Here is a 10,736-nt window from a genome sequence, read left to right on the forward strand (position 1 = left end):
CTGTAAAGAGGGGGAAAAAACAATTCTTTTTCTAAGGCCATGGATTTCTCTGCCAGGGTCTGTGAAATCTGTGGAATGACTATTGCTGTATGCCTGTGGTCTCTGCTCCTGCCTTAAATGGCCCAAAGGAACAAGAGATCACTGACCTAACTCATCTTATTTCTCAATTAAATGCCCCTACGCCCCAAATATCTACTTTCTTCCTATTTCATTGTTATTTATCAGGAATTTTTCTTCTCACCCTTATCCCATTTGAGCAGATTCACTCTATGCAAGTGGTATACCAAGGCCACAGCTTCTTCAATGCTCTGTAGACGGTGCCTCTTTATGTGGGATTTGGTATCCCTGGTCAGGATGGGCAGGAACTGATAGCAGCTCCAAGATCTGCTTTTCGGAGTAGACCTCTGGCCTCAGTATAATTCCTGAAGTTGGCCAACAGCCACCTGCTTCATGACAGTGGAAGCTCTGGAAGTGCTCTCCAGCGGACTGTCCGTGTGTGCTCTACATTTCTTACTCGCTGTCACAGGTCCCTCAGCCTCCCCAGAGCTCTGGTTCTGATGCTCGGCCACCTTCAGACTTACCGTCATTATGCCCTGGAACAGTCTGCTCCTGTGCTGGACACACCACGAGCACTAACTTTGAGAACAGAGGCCCAGTCTGGTCTGGGACAAAAAAGGATCTTCTTCCTAAGTCACTGAGGGCAGGAAAAAGAACAGATAATAAGGTCACATGAACTTTACCAGTTGCTACTTATTATGAGAAAATGAAGAAAAAAACATCCTGCCTTGTCTTCTCTTTATCAATCAACTGCCAGGCTCTTTCTCTTCTTTTATTTAACTGAACTACAGCACAGCTCACTGAAGACAAATGCAGTGATGACTACTTTAAAAAGTAACTTTTCATGCCCAGCTGGCATAGTTCAGTGGTTGAGCATCAACCTATGGGCCAGGAAATCCTGGTTCTATTCCCAGTCAAGGCACATGCCTAGGTTCTGGGCTCAATCCCCAGTAGGGGGTGTGCAGGAGGCAGCCAATCTCTCACCACTGATGTTTTCATCTCTCTCTTCCTTCCTCTCTCAAATCAATAAAAATATATACAATAATAAAAGCACAATATGCTAATTAGACCAGACGCCCTTCCAGCTGTCCTTCCTTCTGGACAAAGCAGCAGCAGGTGGGGCAAGGCAGAGGCTGCAGAGGCTCCTGGCAACCAGCAGGCAGGGGCCAGGTCCAAGGCCTTTGCACACTTTCCTGCATCCGGCCTCTAATACTTTTATTTTTTAAACTTAGTCAATTTTATTTTCTTTAAACAACAAAATAGTCTTTGGTTGTACAAACATCACTAGTTACAGTCTTGCCAAGAGGTCCCGGCTGGGAAGGGAGCTGTTAAGTCAGTGGCCAGAACTTCTGAGGGGTCTCTAAACACCCAGGTTAAGACTTGGGGCCAGGGTGGCGTTGGTGCTTGCAGGGCCGCCACCCCAAGTCTGGGAAAGGGACCCGGCCGGTGGCTGCTACACAGGGCTCCATCCTCGGGCCCACGGCATCCAGTGAGGGCCTGCCCAGAAGCACCAGGGCCACCTTTCTGTCCTCCTCCTGCAGGCCAGGGCTGGGAGACGGCTCCAGGCATCTCAGTTCCTCAGCAAAATCTGGGGACAGACGTTCCTGGGGAGCTGCTGGCCAGGGGGCCAAGGTCTTCCAGGGGGTGGGTGATGGGATGGGCACTTGCTGAGAAGCATCTGTGCGCGAAGGGCGTCCTGCTCCAGGGACTTCATCCTAACGGCCCTCCACAGCACTCGCTTCTCAGCCTACAGTGAGCGGCACTCGGCAGGGGGCAGGGCCCGCTCAGGCACTGGCAGCTCTAGGCTCTGCACACACAGCCGCTCCTGATGGCGCTCAGCCGTGGCCATTCGCACCAGAGCGCTGCTTCCCAGGGGGAACAGGGACGCAGGACCAGCCCTGCAGCAGGAGCACCGGCCCAGGGAGGCAGGTCTTCGGGCTCCTCGCTGTCGGGGCCTTCCAGTCCACAAGCCCCGAGTCGGCCGCCGCCCGCAGCATCTGCACCCTCTTCTGCTGCAACTTCCTGGGCTTCTCCTCCTGGATCTTCTGCAGGTCATCGGTAGCCACCAAGGATGTGTGCTGGGGAGGGTGGGGGGGGGAGGCCTTGGCCTGGGGCACACGCACCTCCAACTCAAAGTACTTCTACCGCTCTGAGAAGGTCAGCTGCTCCGGGGAGGCAGTAGGGCCCGGCACAGCAGCGAAGGTGGAAGGTCCATAGGCTCCCTTCACATGGGAGATGGGAGGGCAGTTCGTAGGGGGAGGGGAGCTGCTGGTGGTCAGGGGAGCGAGGAGCGTACTGGTACTTTAAATACATTTCAAAACAAGTTGTTGGGTTAGCCCTGCTCAGGTAGCCAAGGTTATGGGTTCAATCCCTGGTCAGGCCACCTACAAGAATCAACCAATTAATTCACAAATAAGTGGAACAACAATGAAATGTTTTCCTCTAAAATCAATAATTTATTTATTTTTTAAGTTTGGTGGGTGTTAAATTTGGCAACCACTGGCTCCAAAGAGCTTGGGGATTAACAGAAGAGTTCATTGATGTGGCTTCTATCTCATCTTCCCAATGTCAAAAGATTTGAACATACTGAGTTCTTACATTTTAAATATGACCCTAGTCTTCTGCTTTTAGTATGAGGGTACAACTTCTATGACCCCATATCCTCTTGAGATAATGGAAGCCATCACTTCACAGAACATCGGAGATTCTCATGAACACTGACAGGAGAGTTGAGACAGTGAGACCAGAGTAGAAGGAAAATAATCAAGCAAAAAGTAGCTCTTCTTCTCAGAAAGCATACCCCAATTAAGTATTGCAATGCTCAACATTCTTATGAAGGGGCCCTAGCTGGTTTGGCTCAGTAGTTAGAGCAGGGTTGTGGGTTCGATTCCAATGTACCTTGGTTGCAGGCTCTTCTCCCCCCCTACACACACACACACACACACACACACACACACATCGAATGTTGCTCTCTCAGTCTCTCCCTTTAAAAAATCAATGGGCGAAAAGTTTCCTTGGGTGAGGATTTAAAAAATAAAAAAACATGAAGGGAACTATGCAGAAGATTTAAAACCTGTATTTTAAAATGTTTGTTTACTTCCACTAGGAAAAATTACAGCCGACCTTTCTTGACCCCATATACCAAGTCATAAAAAGGGGGAGGGTGGCAGTTGGTGATGATTAAGCTGACCCTTCTGCTGACTTTACGTTTCAAGGGCCTTTTAGATGCCGCAGAGACTGTACAGGATGCCAGGTATCCACAAACGAATGGCCGGCTCCTCGCCGTCCCCCGGCTCGGGAGGCCCGGGGACACGTCCTATGCTTCTGCGTCAGGAGAAAGTGACAAGTGACGCTCAACTAAGGTTCTCCGACTGTTAACATCAGCCCGCAACACACACACACACACACACACACACACACACACACACACGTGCACACACACAACCCCCCACAAACAAAAACAGCCAAACCAACCCAAACACGCCAGCAGAGGCGGCCCGGCCATTCCTGGCGGGCAGTGCGGCCCGGAGTTACCTGCGCCCCGGCGCCGGCGCCGGCCGCGCGGCCTGAGAAACGGCGTCTCGCCGCCACCGCCCGCAGCGGCTGCAGGCCTCCGGGACTCCGCAGCCGACTCCCCGGGGAAAGCGTCTCGGTTACCTGGGAAACTGGAGCGCGGTTTCTCAGAGGCCACTCTCTTCCTGCGGCTCAACCGCCAAACCCGCCGCGCGGCACTCGGGGGCCGCGAGGGCCGAGCTGGGCGGGCGGTCCGCTCAGGGTCGGGCGCAGGCCCACAAGCCCCCAGGGCCCGCCGGAGGCCGTTACCACTCCTGTCTAGGAACCGCCCCCCCTCCACGCTGCTACCGGAAGCGGAAGCCCAGTGCTTCCGGCCAGGCCCGGTGCAGCTCCGAGTCGACGTCCACGCCGCGACCCCAGGACCCGCTGGGAGAATCGGGCTCCACCCCCAGTTCGGCGCGGCTGCCCGGAATGAATGTCACCGAGTCTCCACGCCGCCGCGCCAGAGCGGCCTCCGTGCGGCTCGGCAGCGCGTGTCGCCCTCTCGCGGTGAGCCATTGGCGCCGCGCCGTTCACGGGGCCGCGAGGTAAGACACCGGCTCCTGATAGAAGTAGACAACGACCTCGGGGAGGCAGTAGTGGGGCGAAGACTTGTCGAGGAGACGTTTGTGCCCAGACGTTTGAGCTGGTTGTGCCAAGAGCTGTGCCCGCAGCCCCACTCTGACAGCCTCCGGTGGGAGAGGACTTTGCATGTTTGGAATAGGATGGAGGGTTTGTGGCTAGAGCTCCAGGATCAAGGAGAAGGGCCGTGGGAGAGAAAGTGAGAGAGGAAGGCAGGGCCCACGTTATGCTGGGCCTTTCAGGCTGGGAAGAGGAGTTTGGATTCTGTCCTGTGAGCAGTGGGAAGCCGCTTTAGAGTGTTAACAAGGATGGACATGATCTTGCATTTTTAAAAGTTCTACCGGATTCTGTGTAGATGAGCATGGGTTAGAGAGTTCAGCAGGTGGAGCAAAATTTCAAATTAGTTAATAGCATATTAATAGAGTGAAGAGCCGAGTAGGTGAGGAGGCGGGCTGAGAACGCAGCCTGGAGGCCCAGGAGACCTGTGACTACCCGGGGACACAGCGCGATGCCGTGGACTCCCAAGAAAGACCTGGACAGACATTTGGAGGATCAGGGAGAGTGTCCTCCATCAGCCGGCAGGGCAGAAAAATTAGTGAGGAATTGGAGAAAATCCTGGACAAATACGCAGATGGCCTGGAAAGGTCTCCTGTCGCAAAGAGAAGAAAACTATTCATGGAAGCCAATGCTTGCGTTGAAACCGTTTCCCAGAAGCTTGCAGACGGCTACAGGAAGCGGCAGGAGCAAAGGGAGAAGCTTTCCGAGGAATGTAATAATCAAGTAGAGACTGTTTCAAGAATGGAGTTGCTGTTAGAAGAGCTAAAACTGCAGGCGGACCTACACTGGGGAGAAACCTTGTCAGTGCACTGTCTGTGGGAAGAGAGTCAACAAATTCCCATTTAGCCTCATTGGCAAGTCCCCATTGTGGAGGGCCTGTACCAGTGTGCCCAGTGTGGGAAAAGCTTCAAGAACAGCTCCCACTTCAGTGCCCTCCAGGGAACCCACACTGGGGAAAAGCCACATAAGTGCTCCCAGTGTGAAAAAAGCTTCACTAAGAACTCTTCCCTCATCTGCCATCGGAATATACATAGAAGAGACACATTACAGAAAGCAAGAGATGTGACAAATATGTAGAAAACTTGATATCAACTCCTTAGGTCAACATGTGTTTCTGAGAACTTCCTTGTTCTGTGGATAGTTCTAATAGCCAATCCCTGGCTCAGCAGGAAATTTGACAACTGGATCTCAAGAACCATGTCCAGGAATAGGAATCAGCCTAAGAATGCATGGGCCTCTTTCTATTTCTGCTCAGAACTTCACAATCCTGTCTCACTGTGGATTTTGATTCTGCTTTGAAGGAGCGCAGGCTATAAAATACATAACTCCTGCCTGGCAGTGTGGTTCAGTGGGTTATCAACCTATGAACCAGAAGATTATGGTTTGATTCCTGGTCAGAGAACTGCCTGGGTTGTAGGCTCAATCCCGAGTGTGGGGCATGCAGGAGAAAGCCAGCCAATGATTCTGTCTCATCATAGATGTTTCTGTCTCCCTCTCCCTTTCTCTCTGAAATCAATAAAAGTAGATTTTTTAAAAACCTCCATAATTGCCCTGGCTGGTTTGGCTCAGTGAGTAGAGTGTAGCCTGAGGCCTGAAGAGTCCCTTGTTCAGTTCTGATCAATGGCACATGCCCGGGTTGTGGGCTTGATCCCCAGTAGGGGGCATACAGGAGGCAGCCGATCAATGGTTCTTTCTCATCATTGATACTTCTCCATCTCCCTTTCTGAAATCAATAAAAATATATATATTTTTAAAACCCACCATAATTCCTGCTGGGAAACTAGAGTATCCTTGCTCTGAACAAAGAATTCATGGCCAGTAGCCTGAGAACTTTCTGGGCCATATCAGGGAAGAAATTCTTCCCGTCTCCTGGGGACTACATCCAGAATTTTAACAGCCCAGATCTATTATAAACCAATAATTGACTTCTAGGCACTTACTGTTATGTACTGTGACCTTTAGGGAAGATCATTATTCTACAACACAGCCACCACCAAAAAAGGAACAACGGAAAGGAAGGATACATTAATCCATTGAGTAATACTAAATCTATGCAACCTAGTCTTTTAGCAAGCATAATACATAATTTTGTAAGATTTCTCATTTTACCACCATCCCCAACCCAGTTTATGGTTTCTTATCCCTTAAAAAGTTGTTTGGTTTTTTTTTGTTGTTGTTTTTTGTTTTTTTGTTTTTACAAATTTGTAAGTATTATTACTAAGACAATGGAGTTTCTCCCTCCACTTCCTTGGCCTTTGGTTGTAGTTTTCTCAATTAGAAACCTCACACTAATGTTGAAGCCTGCAGGGTCCTGATAAGGATTTAAGTATAGAACTTGCTTCAGGGCAGTAGGACATACAGAGACCAAATAAGGGACAGGAAATTGGGAGAGGAGGAATAGAATTGGGTTGGGACGGGTTTGAACTATCACCAAGAATGGAGATCATAGGTATAAGGAAAATGCAGGAACTGGGGGAGGCTCTGACTGCAGGTGAAAGGAAAGCTAGGTTTAAGGAGCAGTAGAACCAAATGGAAACTTACCAATCTACAACAAGGCAAAAAAATTTAAGCTTTTGTGAAATATCCATGTATATGAAGTGGCAGAAAGTTGTGCATTGTTCATTGTCCCTGCCCCCCATGCACATGAGCTATTAGTACCTTGGCTAAGCTATAGTGAAAAGCAAGTGACATGGTCCCTGCCTTTTTGAGGAATTAAATGAGCAAAAATAATGTACATTCTACCTCAAAAAAAATTTATTTTTTTTAATTTGGGGGCAGGAGAAGCCAAGGTAGGCCAGAAGAATATACTTTAGCCCTGACCAGATGTCTCAATCCCATATACCAAAAAATTGCAGGTTGTATCCTGAGGACTCAGAGGAGAGACTATACCAATGTGGGAAATGTGGGAAAAGCTTTAAAAAGTACTTAAGGTTTGTTCCCCAGCGGACCCACACAAGAAACTATACAAGTGACAAGTTGGAAAAGATTCAGTAATAATATGCTTGTGTACTTATTTGGAAAGAACACTACAACTATAGAGTGTGGGTAAAGCTTCAGCATTTCCTACTTGAGGATACTTCAGAGACTCCTTACAAGAGGGAACCCACAGAAAAAAATTGAGAACTTCAGCAAATAATCCGCTCTAGTACTAGAGGGAAAGGCCCTAAAAATTAACAGGTAGCCATGATCCATTAAACTGCAGATGCTCAGGAAGCACTTGTCAGTGGAGTGACTCAGTGAATGCTTAAAAATATTTTATGGAGTTCAAATATTTTGTTTTCCCAACTGTCCAGTTGGATGGAAAATGCTGCTTAGCATTCTTCTTCTCAAGCTCTCCAGAGGAATTAAAGTATTTTCACTTTTCCAAAAACGGATTGAAACCCCAGCAGTCTTAATTTTAGTTTGATTTCAAGTTCTCATTCCCCTCGTTAAGATAGCTGAGGTTCTTATGATCATCTGCAAGTTCCAGAGTCCACTTAATGGTGGGGAGAACTCTGGGTCTGGGATGTGCCCAGCACTTTGGCCACTTAGACTAGGGCAGAGGAGAGGATGAGGATTTGGGGGCTAGCCTTGGTCAATTGCAGTGTTCAAAACCAGCCTTGGAGCCATTGTGAGACTTATCTGAACAAACTAAAGCACCTTCTGGTTTATCTTAGAAATCTGGGTATGGAGGATATATTTGTGAGAATTGTGAGAACTTTAATACTAATATTGGAAACTGAATATAGGGTCATGTTTCAGATTTCATTTTTAAAATAAGCCTCAATATTTTATTTATTGATTTTAGAGGGAGGAGAGAGTGAGAGCAAGTGAGAATTGTTCTACTTATTCATACATCCATTAGTTGTTTCTGTATGTGCCCTGAGGATCAAACCCGTAACTCTGGCATACCAAGACAATGTTCTAACAACCCAGTGGTCAGCAAACTCATTAGTCAACAGAGTGGCAAACCATGTGGCTTGTGAGTCGCAGTTTGCCGACCACTGCTCTAACCAGCTGAGCTACTTAGCCAGAGCAATAAATTCAGTATTTAAGATTTATTTTATTTTTATTTTTTAGTTATCTGCTCTTATCCCAGTGACAAGGCTACAGAAGTTCTTTTAACAATTTCCACTCCTTTTGCTTGGAATTTGTCCACTCCAAATTCCAAGCATAAGGAGTTTTGAGACATTGTGTTGCTATTGGCTAAGCTAGGACATTTCCAGCAGAGACTTCTCACTCCCCAACTGGTGTCCTACTCCTGCTTTCCTACTCAAGCTTCTTCCCAACTGTCACCCCTTAGCTCAGAAAGAGCAACCACCTCCTTTATACACCAACAGGGGTGTAGGATTTGCCATATATATATATATATTTTTGGCACAACTCACAGATGGTTCCACAAGGGTACTTGCCATACCACTCCTTGAAATCTGTACTCACACGAGGAATGAAAGACAACCCCTATCTTCTCCCACCTCGTCGATCATTAGAAGCACATCTTGCGCACATGGGGCAGTGGTGTACAAAGGAACAAAGAACAAGGAAAGAGGAATGAGGCCAGAGGGAGAAGACTGCCTTGTCCACTTAAACTGACCTCCTAGGATATGTGCCCTGATAAACAGAGTCTTTTTTCAGTATCTTATTTAGTCCTTTTTGTTATTGTTTTATTTATATTTTTATTTTTACCTATAGTCTTGTAAGTTCCTAAGTGTTCCCATCAGTGTTATATCAGTTTAGTGGAGCATCCACCTAGAGGAAGCTAGATCTTTCCTGAGGGCCAAAGGCCAAATGGAATGGAAAACCAAAAATTTCAAAGCTCGAATATAAGAGCCACCTCTATTAAAAAAGGCCAGGTAATACTGCAGAAACACACAGCACACATCTCAATAGTTAAACACAAATGTTTATTTCTTGTTCTCACAAAGCCCATTATAGGCCTGGGGGACTCACAGAAGAGATGATCCACCATGTAAGGGACTCAGCATTCTAGACTGGTTTGATCTCATGGCATATGTGCTTACATGATTGAGGTAAGAAAGGAGAGCACTAGAGAGTCTTGTACCAACAAATAAATGCTTCAGCCCAGAAGTGAGACTTCTGCTAGCAACCCATTGAACAAAAATGACCTGATGACCTTGTCTAACTACAAGTAGAAAAGCATAGCCTTTCTCCTTTTTTATTGTTCACTAGAATGCAAGCTCCATGTGGGTATGCTTTTTTTTTTTCCTCTTGTTCACTATTATATCCTTGGTCTAGAACAGTGTCTAGGTGCATAACAGGCCATCATTAAATTAAGTAAATGTACTACCAACAAGAAACTCACATGTATCTTTGGAGAAGAGTCCCAGGGGTCTAAAGCTGAGGGTGTTGGGTAAAAACTACTCAACTAAAGCTTCAGAGCTGGCCATGCTTAAGAAATAATTCTTGGTGGCTTGGCCAGTCTAACTCAGTGGATAAGTGTGGACCTATGAGCCAGGAGGTTATGGTTCGATTCCTGGTCAGGGCGCATGCCTGGGTTGTAGCCTCAATCCCCAGTAAGGGGCATGTAGGAGGCAGCCAGTTGATGGTTTTCATCATTGATGTTTCTAGCTCTCTCCCTCTCCCTCTCTCTTCTGCTTTCTGAAGTCCATTAAAAATCATATTTTAAAAAAATGATTTAAAAAAATACTTGGTGTACTTCAACTTTTGGAAGAAATTCCCACTGAAGAAGCCAGACAAAAGCTAAGGTGATATATTCAAAAAAACACCAAAACCACAAACCAAATTAATTCAGCATAACTACCACAACCAGTGCTCAACTCCTGAAAGAAGCTGCAAGAGCTACAAATGCATCTACTCCTTAAATGTAATCAGTCCACCCAACACATCTGGGAAGCAGAAGAAAGGGAAAGAAATGCACATTAAGCATCTACTGTTGGCCAGGCTGGTAGGTGCTTTTCTTTCATCAATCCCTGTAATCCCCAGATCAACCCTGAGGTGAGTGTTTCTCTTTACATAGAGAACACGGAGACTGGCAGGTGCCTGAGAGGAGGGGGATGGAGCGACAGGATAAAGGTGAGAGGATTAGCTAAAGAACATATAAACATATTCCAAGATGTGGACAAAGTTTAGTGAAGGCCAAGAGATGGGGGAGGGAGGGGTGAGTGGAGGTGGGCAAATAAATGGTGGGGGAAAGGAGGACACCTGCAATTATGTCATCATTACAAATTTTTTTTAAAAGAAGAGAGAAAATGGAGACTTAAGAGTGTTTCAATAACCAATCAAGAAACAAAAATGTTTCAAAGCTGAAAATAGATATAATACAATGTTATCTAGGCTGGCTCCACAGGGGTAACATACCAAGTCCTGATATTCCTGCCTTCAGGCCTGACTGAGGAAGCCAAGTGAAAGCCCAAAGACCAGCTAGCTATGGGGTCTTGAACAAGTCCCTATATCTCTTTGTGCCTTAACTTCCTGGTTTATAAACAGATTTGAAAGAGATAATTTAACCTCTTTCCTGATACTATGTA

General features: G+C 46.9%; 1 protein-coding gene across 8 annotated transcripts in view; it reads right to left on the reverse strand.

Moving 5' to 3' along the window:
- LOC311621904 (zinc finger protein 75D-like) overlaps window positions 1-3,906 on the reverse strand; it is a 31,077-nt gene extending 27,171 nt beyond the window's left edge. For 7 of the 8 annotated variants that reach the window (XM_084882448.1, XM_084882446.1, XM_084882449.1 and 4 more), the window contains exons 1-2: window positions 3,715-3,899; window positions 582-694 (exon numbers count right to left, since the gene is read on the reverse strand). In XM_084882448.1, the coding sequence (XP_084738574.1) occupies window positions 582-587 (6 nt within the window). In that variant the 5' untranslated portion in view covers window positions 588-694; window positions 3,715-3,899. Of the gene's footprint in view, window positions 1-581; window positions 695-3,714 lie in introns of all 8 variants that reach the window. The other variant, XM_084882452.1, reaches the window with a different exon arrangement.
- Between the last annotated feature and the right edge of the window lie 6,830 nt (window positions 3,907-10,736).

Source organism: Pipistrellus hanaki (genome assembly GCF_964339955.1).
Source record: "Pipistrellus hanaki genome assembly, chromosome: 4".
Lineage (NCBI taxonomy): Eukaryota > Metazoa > Chordata > Mammalia > Chiroptera > Vespertilionidae > Pipistrellus > Pipistrellus hanaki.